This window comes from Vespula vulgaris, chromosome 9, assembly GCF_905475345.1.
Source record: "Vespula vulgaris chromosome 9, iyVesVulg1.1, whole genome shotgun sequence".
NCBI lineage: Eukaryota > Metazoa > Arthropoda > Insecta > Hymenoptera > Vespidae > Vespula > Vespula vulgaris.
In genome coordinates, this window is record NC_066594.1 from 7,285,834 (window position 1) to 7,307,165 (window position 21,332).

Consider the following 21,332-nt stretch of genomic DNA (forward strand, 5'->3'; position numbering starts at 1 on the left):
AACTTGTATCTATTGTGACAAATCCACGTTGTACGCTCTTTTTTACCAGACTGTTTGAATTGTAGAAATATTCGTATATATATATGAACTCTATGTATGAAAAACATACGAAAGAGTTAGCTATTCGTGGTTACTTATATAGTGACAACGAGACTTCAAATGATTACTCTGTTAAATAACATCATAATCGCACGTATAAATCGTATTTTTTATTTAGATAATATTTTTTATTCACGATTCTATTTAATTGACTTTTTATATTTGAAAAGCATTTATTATATTATTACCTCTTGCCATAGCTGAGTTGTATCAGTCAGTCAGTCAGTCGCTTCGTTGTGAACAAGACGCGTATAGCCAGGAATTTTCTTCTCGTATTTTTTATTTCTTTTTTATCTTTCTCTTTCTCTATCTCTTTCTCTATTTCTCTCTCTCTCTCTCTCTCTCTCTCACTCGCTATTCTCACTTTCATTCTCTATCTTTGAAGCATGTAATAGCTGCATTTACGATTTTTTCTGCTACCAGTAGAATATCTAAGCTGCGTCTTTCTTTCGCAGTTCAATATATATTTTCGAGTACAGAGGTTCGATTAAAATTCAATTCAATTGATTTTATTCAATCGAATATGTGAAAGACAAAACGTGTTTTGTTATAAGTTAATATTTTAAACTGACAAGAGCAGAAAAGAATTAACAATAGTTCTTTTCTTCCTTCTTTAATTCCATATATATATATACACAGTGTGGTACGCAATTTACATTCCTTAACATTTACACAAACGTGCTGAATTTTTTGATCGTTATATAAATCACCGTTGAATATTTAGCCGTATAAAAAAATAAGAACCTATTTATTATAAATGTACATACAACTGTTATTGTAATAAAGAACGTGAAAGAAATATACATTACGTCCGAATTTATATCAAGCGACTGCTCTTTTTGTGTTTATTATATTTACTTACAAAATAGTGTCCATTTATAGATCTTTATCCTATTATCATTAACGCTTAGTATGGTTTGGCCCTATGTTGACGTTCCCGGCTTTTTCCACTACCCATCTTTGTTAATAATTTCTGGCCTGCATTTTGTTGAACGCCATTAGATTCTGACTGTCTCCAAATATTTATTATACCACCTTCTCCGACAGTTACTAAAGAGTTACTCTATGATATATCATAATTAACAGATTATTTCAATTTCTCCTTTTACCTATTTCTGTAGTTAAGAATCTTTTATATATAAGCCTACCTTTTCATGTAACCAACTATCTCTTACATACTGCTTATTTCCAACAAGATTATAACAGATTTCTAACTGATTGTTTGCGATACTTAGGCATCTTAAATTTTTACTGTTGAGCAAATATAATTGTCATTATTAGATTGACTATATATATTTAATTAATTATTATTCGGTATTTACCCTTTAACATTATCTGACCCTGCTAACAAAAATGGTTGTCCAAGCGCATTTGAAGGATGAAACTTAACTATGTAGCAATTATCTGGGTCATCACCCTGAAAGCAAAATTAATAACAGTAATCAAGGCTATTTTTTTTTTTTAATATACATAACGAAAAATGTACAATTATGCATTTGGATATATACAAGTCTTCTTGATTTCCCATCCACCAATTTCTCAAAATATAGACAGCAGCATGTAAATGTGCATTAAAAGATTGCATATATTGGTTCGCCCGTCATCAAAGCTATAGCTCATAAACTTTACCAATTTTTGCTGTAAAATTTTGAAATGCACTAATAACACAGATTGTGAATAAATACTTAGGCCGACTTGTTTTAATTTATCTTTGTATAACTTACCTAATATCAAATAAACTGAAATAATATATTATAATTTCTATTATGCAATTTTTTCTAGAGATACATATAAAACATTTTAAGCAAAATTTTAAATAATACTACAATTGCTAAACAAAAAAGTAATACCTAGAAAATAATATAACTAAAACATACGTGTGCTATTGCTAAACTGCTACGTTTGAACCTTGTATATGGAGTTACTCCTTCAGCATTCCAAAATTGCAACGACGATGTGAATGTTGTACACCATAGATTGTCATTGTTCATCCAGCCTAACCCATCCTTTTATTTACATATAATAAAAATAATTAATCAATGCTACATTATTAAATTTATATTCACAAAAATTACATACAGACTTACCACCGAGGATTCGGTATTTAACGAATATCTTAGTGCCATGTCTTCTGTAGGCTGCGTTAGATCAAAGATATTGATAAGACCATCTACACTACCAGATGCCAAAATATCTCGCTTGTTGGGATGAAATGATAAGCGAGTCACATCATCCATATGCGACTGCCAATAACCTCCAAGAAGATTATCCCCCTTATATTCTACTTTTGAATTACTATGCCTGATATCCCAAAACAAAATAAATGTATCTCCACCAATGTGTTCGGTTCCACCAGCAATAAGTCTTTCATCGCAACTTATATCAAAACTAGCTAACGGTTTTAATTTTCCATCTTCAGAATTATCTAGAAAAAGCAGTATACATTAATCTAAGTTAGAATTTTTACTATAGAAATTCGGCAAATACTTTCAAAAAATCATTTCAGAAAAAGATCATTTAAAATGATTCTTTTAATTTAAGATATATGACAAAAAAAATAATATGAACCTTTAAATTCTGCAACTGCTTTTCCTTTAGCACGTAAATCCCATGCAGTAATTATACCTTTATTAGTTGCCGTATATATAATATTCTTGGAGGTAGGACTAAATTTGATTCCAACAATAGTAGCTTTATTATGAGTTAAAGTAGCAGTCCTACTTAAAGTTTCTCCAGCTGAATAGATGATGCACAAATGATTGGACGAAGCTGTGCCAATTCTGAATTCTGGTTCACTAAAGACAATAAATTAATGTTAATTCTATTATAAGAATTAATAGGACAAAAATTAAAGCAGAATATATATGTATACATATGTATACATATATATAGTTTGAACGTTTAAATTATCTTTCAATGATATTTTCGAGCTACATGAACTTGCGATTTAAATTTGATAAATCAAAAAAGAAAAAAAAACAGAGAAAAAGAAAAAGAAATAACAAAACAAAAGAACAAAAAAGAATGAAATTTTTACCTTTGAGTTCCACAAACTGCTAAAACATAACTTTTTCGAAACACCGACTCTTCAACCGATAACACTAATTCATTTTTCTTCTTCGCAGACATGTTGTTATTCTGTTTCGCTGTACCGTTCTCTACGCTAAGTTTTTTAAGAGAATCGATTATATTTGCCATATTTTTTAACACAAAGCTTTGAAGTAGACGCTACGCGTTTGAGGTTATTGTCTCATTTGAATTATAAACATGCTTTGTCCGGAAAACAATACATCTGTTAATTTATACAAACGTTAGAAATTTTCTATTAATACCGTAACATGCATATGAAATAATATACAAAAATAAAAAAATTATTTTTCCCGGTAAATTACAAAATATAATTACGAATTATCCTCTTACCTTTACAATACCAACAAGATCGAGAGTAACATAACCTGTATTGTTATTAAACCGTTGATTTGGAGGCGCTAGTGTTCCAGAAGAGTCTCATTGCGCATGCACATTTTTAGCGAATCAGCGGACCAATAGAATTCTTCTTGCATATCTAATTATTTTTTACGAAAACGAGAAAAAGAATACGTGACATAGTACTGATTTATTTATTTGTTTATTTTTAAATATGCTTACAATTACCAAATTATGATATCTCTTTTACACCGGATCGATTGAAGTTTTTTCGTAAAAATGTGGCGCCAATTCCAATAACCATTCAGATTGTATCGTAGTTAAATCTTTCATATAAGTTTTATTAGTTTGTACTATTTCGCAGTAAAGTATCCTAAAAGAATAATAAGATAAAATAGAAACGATAGTAAAACGTATTAGAAAACTTCTATAAAAGAATATGGATGTTACCATTGTGGCTGTTGAATAGTATATAGACAACTGTTTGAGTGGATATATAAATCCTTATCCCCTCGGATCGTTTTATATACACCAGTATAATGTAAATACGCAGCCTTTGGAAATAATCCTGTTGTTATGCATTTCAATATTTGTTCCACGTTTCCTATGATAATAAATATTTATTATAAAAACCTGTTATAACGAATCGCAATTGATTTTTAAAGGATCATTACCATTGCAAGATGTCAAAGGAATATCCAATTTCTTTAACATTCGACAAATTTGTCCTCGAATTTCCGAAGCTCTTCGTAAAGCTTTATTGTTTAAAAAATTCTTTTGACACCAACTTGGCGTTTTATTTTTCTCATAGGCAGCATAAACATTTAATAACGTCAAGAGATCGCCTTCCTCTACTTCGAATTTACGATGAGCCACTCTGGCTTTTGCAATGGCTTGACCACCGCCAGGTCGAATAAAAACATTTTGTACTTGAAGCATCGCTATTATCGATGCAATTTCTTCCGAACAACCCATTTGTCCTATTTCAAAAAGAAATTATTAAATCATATTGCGACCCAGTTTTCTACTCGAACAAAAATAAAGATAAAAGAAAAGCATTAAAATTACTACCGGAAACAATAAGACATTTTCCAAAGGTAGGTTCTAATGGCATTTCTGCCATTGTCATGCCTAATGGTGTCGTCAGTTCCCCATCATTATCTATAGCACCTAACGCATAAAGTAATTCCATGCCTGCTATAAGATTTTTACTTGGTGGAGCCGATGGAAAATTGAACCGAAGTACATTATCGATTCCTAATGCTTTTAATTGCAAGATCGCTGGTGCTAAATCCGATCTTTGCATTTCTGGTGGCGTTGCTTCTGGTAATTCATTATAAGCTTCTTCCGTATATAATCTTTAAAAACACAGCAACAACAATAACAATATATATGAAATGAATTGAAAAATTGATGGCTGAAACAACTTGTACTTTTTTTTTTTTTCGTTCATTACCTATAAGTTTTTCCACTTTGAACACGACCCGCACGACCGGCACGTTGATCAGCCGAAGCTTTAGACACGGGTACGATAGTAAGACTATTAGTTTGCGTTTCCGGTTCAAACCAGGGCATCTTGACAAAGCCGCAATCGATCACTGCAATATATCGTAGAGTACACGACGTTAATGTGACTTTGGTCATTCAGAAGAAAAACTCTAATGTTAACATTACGAAACTAAACGTAGCATGAAAGCGTACTGTGATTCTACCGTAAACGACGTTTGGAATGGTAATTGAAGTTTCAGCGATATTTGTCGCCACGATAACTTTTCGCGTATCTTTGGCAGCCCTCCAGAATACCTTCAGTTGTTCATTGTTTGGTAGAGATCCATACATTGCCAATGGTTGTAGTTTTACTATATATATATATATATATAAAAAGGGAGAAAAAAAATAAAGAAAAGATTAAAAATTGAGTCGTCTGACGTAAGTTATTTAAGATATTAAAAGACATATTTCGTCACGCGTTATTCTTAACATTTTTAAATGAATTGAAATGTATAATAATAAATAAATAAAAAAAATCTTTTTTCCATAATAAATATATACGTAATTAATTTTTTTGTTCGTTTCATCATAGAAAAATAATTTAGAAATATTGCAAAAGATATTTCAATATATGATTTAGATCGTATTCGTAACCACTGACACAAATACAATATTTTCTATTTACGTTTTCCATCCTTTATAAGTTTAGCATGTTCTGATAGAAGAGAAACTGCCTGATCTACTTCGTCGAGTCCCGTGAGAAATGCTAAAATGTCACCAGGTTCTTCTACCTCGTGAATCTTTAAAGCTGTGTCCACAACACTCGTAACGTAATTTGGTACTGGTTCTAAAATTACAAATAAAAAAGTCTAAAACGTGAAGAGACGAAAATTTCAAGAAACACAAAGTGTTTCAAATTCAAGGACGTGATTAAGTTAGTTCTACCTCTGACGTAGAAAATATCTACTGGATATAATCTACCCTCGACGCTCATAATTACGGCAGTATCCTTTGAAGAATCCTTTGTTGAATTCATATTAAAAAAATCGCGTAGCTGTTCGGCATCGACCGTTGCCGAGGACACAACGATCTTTAAACTTTTACGTTTCTGTAACGACATAAAATTATAATGACATTTCACAAAAATGATATATTAAAAAAGAAGAAAATAATTTCTCCATTTACTCTAATAATTTTTTTTAAAAGACCCATAATGATGTCAGTCATTAAAGTTCTTTCATGTACTTCATCCAATACGATTATTGCATACGTTGTCAGCAATGGATCGCTCATTAATTCACGTAACAATATTCCTTCAGTCATATACTGCAAATGAAAAAAAAAAGAACGTTGAAATATGCACTATAATATGTCTCAATATGATTTATTATTATAGATGAAAAAAAAAAAAAAAAAAACAATGGAAAAGAAAAAATACACGATACGTTATGCTATATTTTCTACTATTCTATTGTATCTCCTTATTAAATCTCTCGTATGGAAATAATCTGATAAAAAAGCTTCGGAAATGTCATTGTGCCAACGACAATAAAATCAATTTGATGAAAAAAAAATTTTCACATACTTTGATCTTGGTAGATTCATTGGTGCAATCATCGAAACGTATGCAATAACCAACTTCGGTTCCAAGTATGCAGTTACGTTCGTCAGCAACTCGACTTGCCAATGATGTAGCTGCAACTCTTCTTGGTTCTGTTATTCCAATTATTTTACCATCTTCGCACCATCCTGCCTCGAGAAGGTACTGTTAATTAAATAAAAAAGAAAAAGCAAAAATAAAAATGAGAAAATATACGAAAGAACATAACAATTTTAACAGTATCGTAAAAGAACAAAAAATAAAGAGAAACGTACTTACGTATGTGTGTAAAAAAAAAAATGCAGAGAGAGAAACTAGTTCTGATAAAGAGGATTGATAAGAACAAAAAGAAAGTATCGACACTTTACTTATGTTTCCTCCCTGGGTATGTATATATGTGTGTGTGGATATATATATATATTTTTTTTTTAATACAATGAAGTACCAGAGTAACTTTGCCGACCAACTATTGTCTGTTTCATCGCATGAGAAAAACAAAGTTTACTCGTTATTTTTTCTCTCTTTTCATTTTCTTTTTCTTTTTTTTTTCTTTTTTTTTTATGTCAACCACATAACTTCTTTTGTAGGAAATTTACCATTCGAACATAACTATAGGAAAAAATAAGATAACAACTATCGCGTGTATATACGATTATATGTTATGTAACCATGATTATATTATAAATAAAATTTGTAATAAATTGGTTACATGAAATTCATTAAAATTAATTAAAAGTAATACAATAGTTTGTAACGACTTAGTAATACTTGTAGACAAAATGTATTTATTTCAATTTTAGAAATATAATTAATAATTAATTATGTATACGTATAAAATTATTATTTTTTCTTTCGTTTTCTTTCTCTTCCATGTACATACATACATATAAATAGAAAATTCAAATTACAATGTAAAATGTTAGTCATGCTTATGAAGTGTCCAACATTTGAATAGATATTAATTCCTTATCAACAGTGATATTTATTTACCCTTCTTCCTATGCAAAATTAAAGTAAAGTAAGATAGATTAATATTTGATCGATCAAACAAGATCCAATTTGTCAGTATATGAACTATGTCTATATAATTCTTAAAAAAAAAAAAAAAAAGAAAAAAAGAAAAAAATGTATATATATATAACGTCATACAGCATATATAGTTAACACAGTTATAATAATCCAAACATGCAATGTAACTAATTAACAGTCTGTTCTTATTATGACGTAAACGCAATGAATTGTGATATTGCCATTGAAATTAATTTTTTCAAATGTCATGAAATTAACGAGAGAGAAAAAATAAATTTTATTAAAGAAAACAAAATGATAGATATACGTTTCTTTCCGGTTAGAGGATGGTCTGCGAAATGAAACACTATATTTCTTATCTGATATCGCACTAAACGTTCTGTACTCAAGAGAAACCATTTTTTAAGAATAGATAGCAGATAATAGAAAATAATATTCAGTTATTGATATTTACTATTCTCTTTTTTTTATTCAATATTCACATTTTTATGCGATTAAAAATAATTCCTAAAATATCACACGCACACATATATATACATACACAGTTTTTCCTCGTATTTCCATATCTCTCGATTATCGTAATTGTTAATCTCATTTAAAAATAGATAATACGATTAAACGAAAAAGGAAAAAAAAATTGCGTTAATAAACATATTGAAGTTTTAATCATTACGAAAAATCATCTTTACTTTTATATATATATATATATATATATGTATGTATGTATGTAAATATGAATATGTATATATATATATTTTAATAAAGAAGTTAGAATAATAAACAGGCACCTGAATATGTGTTTATTGAATTAAAAATGATGTTATCTGTGTCAAAACGTTATCGCAACGATATTGACAGAAAGCTTATTATATTTGTGAAACGCTCTTTTTATCTTACGATTCTTCTTAATACTAATATTTTTTGCTTTAATGTTACCTCTATACGACGATAAGATAGATACCCGATTCTACTTGATACTAATATTTTTATACTATACTTATTTCTATGTATGTAATACGCGATGATAAGATAGATACGTTACATATACATATTATATATTTTCAAGGCATTCTTGTTTATTAAGGTTTTAATACGACTTACGATGCATGATTTATGAATTGATTTATGAATATATTATTGGTTTATGAATTGTTAATTACAAATCGTTCAAAAGAAAATTTTTATCGAATAATAAACTATTGTGAAAAATCGTACTATTTTATAATTCACCTATAGAAAATTATGAGAATTACATGGCTTTGGTCATGAAACAAAGATCGATTAAGAAATGATGTCGGAATTTACGATATAAAAAAGAAAAGTTATAAAAAATTTCGAACATTATTATTATTGATTAATTCAATATTCGTACGTATATCCTCTTTTATGATTTCGTAAAAAATACAAAATTTGTGCTATTATAAATGCGTTATCAAGGTCGGCGTAATTTTCTATTATATTATTATATAATATTTCTTTAAGTATTTATTTATTAGAACAAATATATTTAAAAATTATATATTTAATAATTGAAAAGTTATTAAAAAAAATCATAGACAAATTATAAAGACTTGCTCGAATTTTCTCCTTTAATTTTCTTTTCCAATCGATTGCTATTCGTTTGAAGTTCAATCAATGGATAAAACATGTTTTGAGATAATCGAAAAATTTGATACCAATCGGAAGGTTATCGCTATATCGTTTTATCCACAAACGTGAGTGCGCACTCGCGTAAAAATTAGGTGGTTTTTTTTTTCTTTTAAATCGTATGCGATAACTCTTTTATCGATAATCAACTCGTAGGTGAAAAGTAAATCCGGTCGATACATCGTTCTCTGTTTAAACATGTGTCATATCGATAAGATTGTACTTGTAGTCACAATAATATGAAACATTTGTGTCCTTTCTTCCTCCTATATTTTCGAAAGATATATCGAAGTCAGTAGATATTATCGATATAAAAAAATCTACAAAAGTAAATGAAGTTTGTATCGATCGTAATAATGAACTATAGATAATCGTTAAAGTGTTATTCGCATCGATACCGTAAACTTATACACAATTTCGATCGCAATAACGTCGACTTATCAATGAAATGTCGAATGATCGAGATAAGGTTGTTAACGAAAAGGTAGAGAAAAAATTATATATATATATATATATGTATGTATGTATGTATATATATATATATATATATATATATATATATATATATTCGAGAGATAAAGAGAGATAAATAATCCTATCATCGATGAGTAAGGCCGACCGAGGAAGAAGATGTCCCGCTACCAACGATCATAGGTACCATGTGTACATAATCGTAAGCATATTGATAGTGAAACTCCGTTAAATAGATAAGTAAAAATATAAGAACGTAGGACGACCATCTGGACAATTTCATATATTCCCAAACACGATTGACAAATATTGCCAGTAAAAGATAATCCATGGCTGCATGAACGTTGAACATTTTCCAACTTAAAGCAACGAACCAGAACGAGTTACTTCTAATTACGTTGGTTTGTCGTAGATGTAAAAGTTCGGTATTGATCGAGAACGGTTCGATGTCTAGATCCAAAAGATCTTGATAAAGCCATATATAACGATTCCATGCAGCACTGGCAACGATCAGATGACCGATCAGAAGGAGGACGTTAGGTAGTACGATGTTCCTTATTGACGTGTTCGAAGACGATACGTAATGAGTTGTGTCTAAGACGACAGGTGTCAAAGGTAATATCTGCATTTTGTCGTATCCTCCTCGTCTGGGTGGAGAGCGAATAATAAAGTAATAAAGGCCGACGATCAAAGCGACGCATCCAAGAGCATCGCAAAAACCATCGACGAAATAACCAGGTGAACCAACGTCCGATCGTTCACCTGATATGTTTGCTCTCTGTCTCGCTACGTGGCCGTCCAAATCGTCTAGCTATGTTCTCACTTGAAAAAGCATAACGCCGAGACGTCTTTGAGACAGGGACTCGCTCGAAACACATTTTCCCGCTAACACAGCGATAAACACGTGAAAACCACTAATCAAATTAGGTGTCAACCAATTCCAAGATTTACTTATTCCCAAAATCTTATCCATCAATGCGGCCAACGGACTCAAGAGAAAATGATTCGGATGATCCAACGTCAAACCCTTCACCGTTACCGCGCAAAGGGGATTCAAATCGCATGGTATCATTGGCTTATACAATGGTGTATCGTTCGCCGTTTCTTTCACACGATAATTCTTCACTCTCGAATATAATAATATATCCATCGCGATGAAATATACTATCGATATCGCGAGAAACGCCAGAGTCATTTTGTTCACCAGATCGAAGTGAACGGCCATGTTTCCTTTTGTTTGTTTGTTAGTTTTTTTTTTCTTCTTTCTTTTTATTTCTCTTTCGCAAGAAATAAAGCACTCTTTTGTTTTTTTTTTCTTTTACGTATACTTTCTCCTAGCACAAGTCTTTTTTTTTTATTCTCGATTATATCGGATAGTCTTATATTAATTTTTGAACGCACTCGTAAAAGATCTAACTATCGAGTTCGATAAAAAAAATATACACGAAAAATAACAAGAAAATACAAAACAAGACCAAAGATCCAAGATACGTGTCAAAGGAAACACTTTTGACCATTCGGCAGATAGAACTGAGCCTTACTGAGTCACTCGCGGAGTCGCTCGAACTTCAATAATCTACCTTAACTCCTCGCGGCGACGATTGTGTCCATGCGTCGTCGCATCGCACGTGATCACGCATAATAGATCTCTTTCTCGACTTCTACACCTCCCCCTTTTCACCCTCTTTCTTGACATACCACTTTCTTTTATTCATTTTCTTCTTTTTAGTTTTAGCTAATACTATCTAAATCTAAATCGCTTTCTTTCTTCGTCATTTTATTTCTTCAAAGATTTAAACAATCTTGAAAGGAAAATATTTTATGTTTATAATTGATAATTCACTTTTTATCACTTTCCAATTTAATATTCAATTTCATATGCTTTCTCCTATTTATTTCTTGTTATTATTTATTGTTAATAATAAATCTAACCGCTTTTTATCTACCTATCTGTCTATCTATCTCGAAGAAATAAATGGAAAATCAGTCGATATACCTTGGCAAAAAAAAAAAGAGAGAGAGAGAGAAAAGAAAAAATTCTAAACAATTTCTCGTTCCATTCCTCCTAGATGTGTAAAAAAGAAAAAAAGGAAAAAAAAAAAGAAACGACAGAGACAAACGATAAAATATATAAAATTCCCCTTAGAACGAACGTTTTCTTCGATGTGGCTTCTCTCATCCGTTATGTCAGAGAAACGATAGAACGGCTTCTTTTCAACCCCTCAATACTTTTATATTCCTAACAAATCAATCCAACCTTTCGATTCTTGCTTCCCATCTTTTTCTATCTTCCTTTCTTTTTATTTCTATTTTAAGAAGAGAAAGCTTTATCCTTTTTCTTTTGAATTTTATGAATTTAAATTTCGTATACTTACTGTTCGATCGTCGTCGAATGTCCTCTAATTTTCATTGAACTGAGACCTTGAAGTTTAAAGACTATAGCTAAATAATGCGAACTTTACATAGGCACATGCGCGTTCGAATTGTTTCTTTTTATTGCGTCTTATCGGTCGAGACGTTCGTAGTACTGTACTCTTGTATGTCATAAGGGAGTGAAAAGGGTAAAGGATATTCTTGACCCTTTTATTGAACGAACGTGATATTATACGAAGGGGGAATCATACGTTACTATTAAATTAATGAACGTATGTGTATGCATATACATATATGTACGTGAAACAGAAATAACATCAATAATTGCTTTGGTGAAATCGTTGCAGTACTTCTTCTTTAATATCATTTTCTAGAACTACTTTAGAAATTGTTACTATATATATATATATATATATATATATATATATATATATATATATATATATATATATATACACATATGTATATATACATAAAGTTTGTTGTAGATATTGATCTTTGCCAACTATTTGCTAATTCGTATTGTTATACTCAATAATATTTAATTCTTTATTTCATTAAGAAATTGGTTCTAAAATATATTTTTATATATTTGCTCTACCATTGTACATTATTGAATTAAATATTATTTTACTGCTCTTTGCGTAAAACATTGATTACGGCAATGAAAAAATATTTACAAATAATTTAATATAATTTAAAATGCATATTTAGAAAGAAAAAACTATAAGAATGAAGCGTCGATATGTACTAAACAAAGCTTATTTTATAACTATTATATTTTTGAATACCTGTGGTAACTGCGTACTTTTCCCGCATCCAGTTTCTCCAACCAGGACTAGAGTTTGATATTTTTCAAGTAGATATATGATGTGATCTCTGTTCCTGTATATAGGTAGTCGTTTGCGTTGCATATCCAATGCGAGAGAATGGTGAGCATTGTATACAAATTGTGTCGAAGAATGCGCGTCGATATCTGGCTTGTCTTCTTGCCATGTTGAGCTTCCTAGAAATATAAAGTATACTCTACTGTATATTGCAACGAATATCACTTGTATATTTGGATAGAGGAAGTACAATGCATGGAAAATAATATGGTAAGTACACTCAAAGTTAGGTTATGAAATTGATAATACGTCGAAATTATCGAAATATATTAATATACGAATAAAAACAATAGTAATGAAGCGTATTTCTACAAATAATATTAGAAACTAAATAAAAATGAAATTACAAAGCTTGTATTACTATGAAAAAGATATTGAATGTGTGTACGTACCAGGTTTAGAAAATACAGGTTTAGTATTCATTTCTTGAATTTGTTTTACAGATGTATGTGTCGATAATTTATAATTGTTACAATATTATTTCACTATTATAAATCACTACTGATTAACTTATGTAATAATAATATGCGATCATTTAAATCGATACGTAAAACACACCGAACGTTTAAAAACATTTCTTAAAGATGCTTTGGAGTACAGATGGCGCTCAATATCATACTCTTCTACAGATTGAATCAAAATAATGACGGATCAAAAAGATTTATTAACAATAATTTTCTATTTATCCTTGAAATAAAATCATTTTCTACGTACCATTAAATAAATTAATATTTGATGTATTATCAAATTAATATCGATTTAATAATAATTTTTCATATCTCTTCATGCGTGAAATATTACCGACCGCGTTCTTACGTCTATACATACATACATACATATAAACAAGGATACACGTAGATGCCTGTAAAATATTTGAAAAACTTTTAAATAATGATTATCGATAAACATTCTATAATTAATAAATTTCTAACTAAAATAAGATTTTACATGAAATAATTTTGAATTTGAAATCGAAAATTCAATTTTTCAATAAAATTGCAAATTTCAATTTCGTTCATGAATTATAATAATAAATTTTAATTCATCAGATATGTCCTCTATTTAGTTGAACAATTACAATTACTTATGAAAGATTTATAATTACCAAAAAGTATGTTTCAGTACTCAAGAATTTTTATTTATTTTTTTTTATTTTATTTAATTTTTTTTCTTTTTTTATTTCATTTTATTTTATTGAACACATTCAGTTGTAATTTTTTATATACGCGCGATATTCCATTGTTGAAAATATTTTTATTTAATTTTTATATTTGTCCTCACTGCTACAAATTTGGTTTTATTTATGACGCAAAATACGTATAAAAAAAAAAAAACCATTAATAGTTTTAGTCATAACGTGATATTAGATTTGTTCATAGAGCGACTTTTTAATATTAGCAACTAATTTCTTCTTTTTTTTTGCAGATTATGTCATAGATGTTTGAATTATAAATAGTATACGCTTCATTACTTCTCAAATTTTTTCATAAAATAAATAAAATAGATTATTATTCTTAGATTAAACTCAAAAGTAAAGAAAGTAAATTTCTTTTTATTCTTTATAAAATAGTATTGTCATATATCTGCATTTTAGAAAAGTCGATACCGAACTTATTATTAATATAAATTTTGTTATATCTCTGCCAAACCTAAATAGAACAAAAATATATAAAGTTCTAATCAAATTCGCGTAAAGAGAGAGAGAAAGAAAGAGAGAGAGAGAGAGACAATTTGAACAGAATCGTTCGTAGAGTATAGGTTTTTCTAATCACTTCTAATCTGTTGGTAATTGTTCATTGATACTTATACAATAAACCAAATTATCAGGAACTGGCTCTACGAACAAAGTAATTTGATAGTATAAGTACCGATTGTAAATTATATGTATCTATACGAATCGTTTCTTTTTTTTAAATTATTTGCATTTGACACCTACATGTATACGATATATAGTTTTTCTCTATGGGATACATTTGAATTTTTTTCACGAAATGTGTCACGACCATAGAATTGCTACTAAAAATAAATGCAGTGATTTTACTGCTGTTAGCACAATCAGGTATGTTTACTCACCAGTATGTCTATACACACACATACATATGTTATTATGTATTATTGAACACAATTCTTTAAAGTTTTACTTTGTAAATTGCACAGATTTATCATTAAAATTAAAAAACCGTGTTTCCTTTTACAAAACTTTCCAACAAAAGTGCGATTCGTTACAAATCCTGGCATGTAGACTACATTAGGCGAAATGAGAGAGTTATTTCTCGAATATTTTAATTAGGTTTCTTCAAATTTCAAACACTGCGCGCGTTTGTCAGATATAGAGAACATGACAAGTTATACTTATTATTATCCAATGAAAGTACAGTAAAATGTTATACACAATATGTATACATCGCGAGTAAAGATTTTTTAATGATCTTTTTCAAAGAGTAAATAAATACTTGAAGATACAAGTATTCTACTTTAGGAATGTATTTTGATTCGCAGAAAAATAATGTATCTTTTATCTCTGGTTATGAGATTAGTTTATTTACCTATACCTACTTCTGTGCATCAGAAACAATGGGGACTAGTAAGTGAAATATTTTGCACAAATGTATCTTTTTCAGGCACCACACTGTTTGTTCATTTTAAGAAGTTAGAAATATATTATTCCTAAAATTATTTGTATGTGTCACTTACTTTACTAGTCTAATGCTAAATGAATATATATGCGGATGCCAGAGTAAGGGGACAAAATCGATGTTTATGAATTTCGAGATTTGTGTTAGTATGGATTTACATACTGTTATTGCCGATCGATAAAAAATTATTGCAATAAACACACATAGATGCACTAAATGCCAAATGTCATTAGCATAATATCAATCTTTTGATATAAAATGCTCGCCCCTGCTGACGATGCACAGTCATTAAATCTGTTCTGACTTCGCGCTTAGCCGTTAAAATTGATTCTATAGATAAGGACTGAGAATAGTAATGACAAGAAGATATTAAGCTGTGGCTTCTGCGTCTCCGTTGCTCTCCGCTTCGGCGCACTTCTCTTCGAGTCTCGACTTCTTTTCAGGGCTAGCTCCATCAGAAGCGTTATCTTCCGCGGCATCATTTAAAGCCGTTGATTTCCTCTTTATACAACAGCTATCAGCTGGTGCATCTAAAATATGAATCTTGATAAAAACTCGTTTCACAATGTAAATTCTGACCAGAAGAAATCTTGCATTACTCTTTGCGACAAATATACCTGTGGAATCACCATTTTCAGCGGATTCTTCCTCCTTTTCTTCTGTTTCTTTCTCCTCGCTAGAACCGTTTTCTGTGGTCTCCGTAGCTTGTCCATTTTCAGAGGTTTTAGAGTCCTCGTCAACCTCCTGAACTACTTTCTTTTCTTCTTCTACCACTTTTTTCTCTGGGCTGGTAGCCACTTTTGTATCCCTAAACAATTGAAATAACATTGATTCAACTTTTACACGATCAAAATGCTTTGAAACAAACCAGCATTCGCACAGTCAAGAGATCGTTGCATTTATGTATGTACCTTGCTATACTTTGAAAGAAAGAGAAAAATAAAAAGACGCGAGGAAGAAAAGACTGTCGAATAAAAAAACACTCATACATATTATAACGAAAGAAGAGAAAACAAGGTAAAAGCGAATGCGCATATACGTTTCTTCTACAAGATCAATCTGTTTTACGTAAATTTATATACACCTTGATCACAGACGAAAAACAGTTAATACAAGGAAAGTGCGTCATCGCAGCGATCGGAATAAGCAATACACAACGCGTTTAGCAAAATCAATTTCAAGAAAAATACGTATTTCTTTTATTCTTCCCCGATAAAATGGTAAAACTTTAAACGCATAGACATCTATACGATAAGAAAAAAGAAGATATGAAAATAAGGAAGAGAGAAACGGAGAAAGGACGCCCAACAGTAGCGACATCTAGCAACACGGCATTGGCATTAAACCACTTTTCCCCCTCTAATACCACGATAGTCCAACGCACACCGATCCAGATGCTCGAGCATCGCGCGGCAAATTCTCGCGTGGACCACAAATATACCTGTGGCCTTTCTCTCTCTCTCCCCCCTCCCCTTTCCATTTCTCTCTCTCTCTTATACATCAGGAACGTATGTACAACACGTTCGGTACGTGAAAAAATGCATGTTTATTTATTCAACAGGTCGCAAAGTATATATATGATATATATATATATATGTATATTTTCGGCTTCCCGAAGAAACTCGTTTCGTCCATAAAATGTCGTTCTTTCTCGAAAACGATGTGTCTTTGGGAACAAATCGAGCGCAACATCATACATACATATATACGTACATACGCACGCACGTACACATTCGCAGATATATACGTACACAGAGAGAAAGAGAGAGAGAAAGAGAGAGAGAGAGAGAGAGAGAGAGAGAAAGAGAGAGAGCGTTCAGTCTTCTCTCTTTTCTCTCGTATCATCCTCTAACCAGTGACGACGACGAGGGAGGCAACACAGATCGATACGCTGTCCCGTTCTCTTTTAGAAGCCGCCGGTCGTAACTTGCGCGCCACAAGGCTCTTGCGAAACGACGCCGTTTCTGACCTCGTCCTCGCACGTTTAACTATAGAAGATAATCTTTTCTTAAAGCCACGATGACGTAGTAGAACGGTACACAAAGAGAATATTACTCTCTACCTCTTTAACCCTCTCTCTTTCTATATGTTTCTGTTTTGCCCGCCAAAATTTACCTTTTCTCATTCTCCCCCTAAAAAGTTGTTTCTCTTTTTCTCTTCTTCTTCTTCTTCTTCTTCTCTCTCTTTCTCTGTCTCATTTAATTTTCTCTTTCAAATCGTACGTATAGATATACGTACTCTCCGGTGAGAAATAATGAACGAAGAAAGTCGAACGTCGATATATGAGCGATATAAATAAACGAGCGCGTTGAGGATGACCGAGCACGATACCCGATAATAACGTTTACGCACGAATCTTACGAAAAAAAAGTATGAATATTGTATATAACTAACAATCAAGAAACCAATCAACCAACCAACCAATCAACCACCGAACCAATAATAACAAAACGATATAACCGATAGAAAAAAGAAAGTCAAATTAAAAGAACTAACGTGAATAACGTCGAAGCTACTTGTCTTTCGAGCGCGTGTTCTCTCTATCAAAAATAACAAAAAAAAAAAGAGTAAAGTAAAAGAAGGAATCAACTCGTTCTTTCGACTCTTCACGACGTACAACAACGCTTATTATTTACCAAAGACGTTCAATGAAAGAGAGATTCGAGTGGTGGCAAGGGAAAGAGTGAGGGAGGAAGAAAAAAAACGAAAAAAAAAAGGGAAGAAAAAAAGAAGAAAACGAAATCAACGGATAAACAAAGAAAGATTAAAAAAGGGCAAAAGAAGAAAATTGAAAAGAGTAGAATGAGAAAGGGGCCACGCTTCGCAAGTAGAGCACGCATCGTGCCGAGGGCACAGGTAATCGCGCGCTCACCACCGAACGTTGCGCGCTTACGATCCTCCATCTTTCCCCTTCTCCCTTGGCTCCTGCCCTTCCCCTTCCCCTCCCTCCAACCCTCCTGCTCGACCACCTCTATTTCTATCCTTCTCTCGCGTTCTCCCCCCCCATTTCCACCACTACCACCACCCCACCATACCATCATCTCGTCCTTCCTCACCTCCTCCTCCTTCCCCACCAACTCCTTCTCCTCCTTCGCCACTCTTTCCCCTTCCCCTTCGCGCTTCCTAGTCTCCCCTTTTCTGCCGCGCACAGCGCTCTTACAAAACTCTTCTATACACATACACACGCACACAACATTTTATATATACGACGAATGTGTTGTATACATTCGCGTCGTACACGAGAGCACGCTCACGGAGTAGACACACACGCAAATCAAACAAGTACAAACAATATATATATATATATATATATGCCCAACAGGGACATACGTGTGTAGCGTACTACACGTACGCGTCGCACACACGGAGTTGCATGCATCGCGCGGGCGCGCGCGAGCGCGCGCCAACGCTAGCACCACAAGGTAAAAGCAATGATTTCAAATGCACCCTGATCTCTCTCTCACTCTCTCTCTCTCTCTCTCTCTCTCTCTCTCTTTTTCGTCGTGGTTTCTCAACAAATCAACGATCGCAGCTCGATTTTATTTATCGAAATATAAGCGATCGATATGATTCGATTATAAATAAAAACTGCGTTAATGCGATACACGAATAGTTTGAAATGAGAAGAGTGGAAAAGTGAAGGAGAAAGAGAGAGAAAGAGAGAGAGAGAGAGTATGTATACGTATGTGTATGTGCTCTGTAAAAGAGAGAGCAAGCGAGAGAGCAGCAACAGCAGCGAGGCGCGATTTTTTTTCATTTCCAAAATCGATGTTAATTTTTATAATAAATCCCGTTTCTTACTCACTTTACTTCCGTATCGGCCATCCTTGAGATTCGTTAAGATTGTCGTTGAAAAGCTTGAAGCACCACGCGTTATAATGAACGCACCAAATGAGAGCCGCGTCCTCTTTACGCACCGGCGAACACACGTAGAATTCCGGTAACACCACTCTCTGTGTCGCGTAGCCGGGTACCGACGCGCAAATGGCAGAGAGACTCGCACACTGATTCGCCCGAGTCCCGCCGAGCTGCTCGGCCCGGCCGGCGGCCTTCAAACGTTTTTCTTTCCCGCTCGATTACAGATGGCGCCTCGATCGCCACGCGACGAGAGGCGAACGACGAACGAAACGAAACGAAACGAAACGAAACGAAACGAACGAAACGAAACGAAACGAAACGAAACGAACGAAACGAGCGAGTGCGTTGGTCGCAAAGAACGACTTTTATTCGTATTTACAAATCGACGATATCGGTATTTCGCGCAACGTGCTACATATCATCATCATCCTTTACGACCATCCCAATCTCGACCTCCATCCTGTAAAAGCTCTTTTCCATAATCCGTAAGTCGCTCTCTTCCAAGTAATTTCTAATCTAAGTCAAGTATTAAATTCATCAATGACGCGGCAGTTGGTATCTACGACGCGATTCAATTGACCTAACTCTACACACACACATTCGACAATTTTACCTTCCTGTTTTGTATTGTCATTCTGCTTCTTCTTTCTTTTTTTTTTTAATTTTCTACACACGTAAATCAAAAGGTATACGAAAATTAATACGTGTATCTTTCAAGTATACATTTCGTCCTATCGATGTATCGTAATATTTTCAATATTCGCCACGTATTCCGTGGCGAATTGTAATATCGTGACGGTTATTAATTACCGACGGACATGCGGTTAAGGGTCAGAACCGCGCGGTCGCTGTAGTCTCGATTCTATCCTCCCCACTCCTTCCGCCATGCGCGATACGTCAGCCAATCGCGTTACGAGCTGACGGAGCTTCCTTGGAAAAAAAAAAAATTCCTGTGTTTCCGGCGCCGATCTTTTCCGTTTCGTTCGAACGATCCTTATTTTCGTTCCGCGTCATGTCGAGAGGTAAAGAGTAAGAGAAAGAAAGAAAAAAAAAAGAAAGAGAGAAAAAGAGAGAGAGAGAGAAAGAGAAAGAGAGATAGATAGATACACAGAAAGAAAGAAAGAAAGAAAGAATGAGAGACAAAGAGAAAGAGAGAGAAAGAGATAGAGATAGAGAGAGAAAGGGAAAGAGATAGCTAGCGTTAAGTCAAGTTTTCTCCCATTCGTGACTTCTACAAGAACGCCCGGTGGACGTTGCCTGCATGGCCGAGAGATTGGAAAGTTCTAGAACTTTCGCACGCGTCCTCATTTCCGGGATGTATCAAGAGATGCGCGGCGAACCGTCGCTTTTGCGTCCGCTTTAAGATCGACGTTCTACACCTGACGCTTCTCCAACGCCATTTCCTGTTCTCCTCGAGTATCCCTCTCTATTTTGATAAAAAATTTTCAGTCGACGAATTCGACAAGCGACGTAAACTGTTCCTTAGAAATTTTATGATTCGCATATATATATATATATATATAGTTACGCGTAAGGTGTGATTCGCGGTTAAGAAAAATTTGTCTTTCTCCAACACGTACGCTTTTCTTTAATAAAGAATTTCGCTCAATGAATTTGACAACCGTTAACTATTCTTTAGAAATTTTACGATCTGTGTATATACACATGTAGTTATTTACGTATGTAATTTGTGGTTAGGAAAATTTTCTCACGCACATGCATGTACTATTCTCTTTTCTTTCTTCTTCTCTCTCTCTCTTTCTCTCTCTTTATCTATGTTTCTCTCGTATCCATCTACTCTAATAAAGAATTTTA

General features: G+C 32.6%; 4 protein-coding genes across 7 annotated transcripts; all 4 read right to left on the reverse strand.

Annotated features, from left to right (window-relative positions):
- Positions 1–430: 430 nt before the first annotated feature.
- LOC127066176 (WD repeat-containing protein 89) lies at positions 431–3,664 on the reverse strand. The gene is made up of 8 exons (XM_050999590.1): positions 3,520–3,664; positions 3,137–3,391; positions 2,668–2,894; positions 2,187–2,524; positions 1,977–2,105; positions 1,422–1,516; positions 1,248–1,350; positions 431–1,162 (listed from the first exon to the last, which is right to left on the reverse strand). The coding sequence occupies exons 2-8, from the start codon at positions 3,295–3,297 to the stop codon at positions 1,007–1,009; spliced, it is 1,209 nt and encodes a 402-aa protein (XP_050855547.1). The 5' UTR covers positions 3,298–3,391; positions 3,520–3,664; the 3' UTR covers positions 431–1,006.
- Positions 3,520–14,411, reverse strand: LOC127066169 (probable ATP-dependent RNA helicase DHX35). Of its 3 annotated transcripts, none has more exons than XM_050999578.1 (13): positions 13,416–14,411; positions 12,928–13,142; positions 6,602–6,781; positions 6,202–6,342; positions 5,962–6,124; positions 5,702–5,863; positions 5,238–5,384; positions 4,982–5,123; positions 4,597–4,883; positions 4,200–4,505; positions 3,976–4,129; positions 3,754–3,898; positions 3,520–3,664 (listed from the first exon to the last, which is right to left on the reverse strand). In XM_050999578.1, the coding sequence occupies exons 1-12, from the start codon at positions 13,444–13,446 to the stop codon at positions 3,772–3,774; spliced, it is 2,055 nt and encodes a 684-aa protein (XP_050855535.1). In that variant the 5' UTR covers positions 13,447–14,411; the 3' UTR covers positions 3,520–3,664; positions 3,754–3,771. The 3 variants fall into 3 exon arrangements, with proteins under 3 accessions (XP_050855535.1, XP_050855534.1, XP_050855532.1); XM_050999577.1 differs by having other exon boundaries at positions 3,748–3,898; XM_050999575.1 differs by lacking the exon at positions 3,520–3,664 and having other exon boundaries at positions 3,709–3,898.
- Positions 9,340–12,124, reverse strand: LOC127066178 (ceramide phosphoethanolamine synthase). Its single transcript, XM_050999592.1, is given in 1 exon segment — positions 9,340–12,124. A coding segment is annotated over 1 exon segment (1,098 nt). The 5' UTR covers positions 10,989–12,124; the 3' UTR covers positions 9,340–9,890.
- Positions 14,412–15,353: 942 nt separating the features above from the next.
- Positions 15,354–19,681, reverse strand: LOC127066187 (glutamic acid-rich protein-like). 2 transcript variants are annotated; one of them, XM_050999614.1, is made up of 3 exons: positions 19,465–19,681; positions 16,277–16,467; positions 15,354–16,189 (listed from the first exon to the last, which is right to left on the reverse strand). In XM_050999614.1, the coding sequence occupies exons 1-3, from the start codon at positions 19,482–19,484 to the stop codon at positions 16,029–16,031; spliced, it is 372 nt and encodes a 123-aa protein (XP_050855571.1). In that variant the 5' UTR covers positions 19,485–19,681; the 3' UTR covers positions 15,354–16,028. The 2 variants fall into 2 exon arrangements, with proteins under 2 accessions (XP_050855571.1, XP_050855570.1); XM_050999613.1 differs by lacking the exon at positions 19,465–19,681 and adding an exon at positions 16,571–16,728.
- Between the last annotated feature and the right edge of the window lie 1,651 nt (positions 19,682–21,332).

Bases quoted from the DNA above. Each gene is read 5' to 3' on its own strand.
- LOC127066169 (XM_050999578.1), bottom strand. From the start codon at position 13,446: ATGAATACTAAACCTGTATTTTCTAAACCTG. The intron at 13,143-13,415 runs GTACGTACACAC...TTATATTTCTAG, and splicing joins ACCTGTATTTTCTAAACCTG to GAAGCTCAACATGGCAAGAA. The intron at 6,125-6,201 runs GTAAATGGAGAA...ATGTCGTTACAG, and splicing joins TTTTAAAAAAAATTATTAGA to AAACGTAAAAGTTTAAAGAT.
- LOC127066187 (XM_050999613.1), bottom strand. From the start codon at position 16,650: ATGTATGAGTGTTTTTTTATTCGACAGTCTTTTCTTCCTCGCGTCTTT. The intron at 16,468-16,570 runs GTACATACATAA...TCAATTGTTTAG, and splicing joins TTCTTTCAAAGTATAGCAAG to GGATACAAAAGTGGCTACCA. The intron at 16,190-16,276 runs GTATATTTGTCG...TTCATATTTTAG, and splicing joins TGAAAATGGTGATTCCACAG to ATGCACCAGCTGATAGCTGT.
- LOC127066176 (XM_050999590.1), bottom strand. From the start codon at position 3,297: ATGGCAAATATAATCGATTCTCTTAAAAAACTTAGCGTAGAGAACGGT. The intron at 2,895-3,136 runs GTAAAAATTTCA...TATTGTCTTTAG, and splicing joins GCAGTTTGTGGAACTCAAAG to TGAACCAGAATTCAGAATTG. The intron at 1,517-1,976 runs GTATGTTTTAGT...TTTTGCTTTCAG, and splicing joins GCAGTTTAGCAATAGCACAC to GGTGATGACCCAGATAATTG.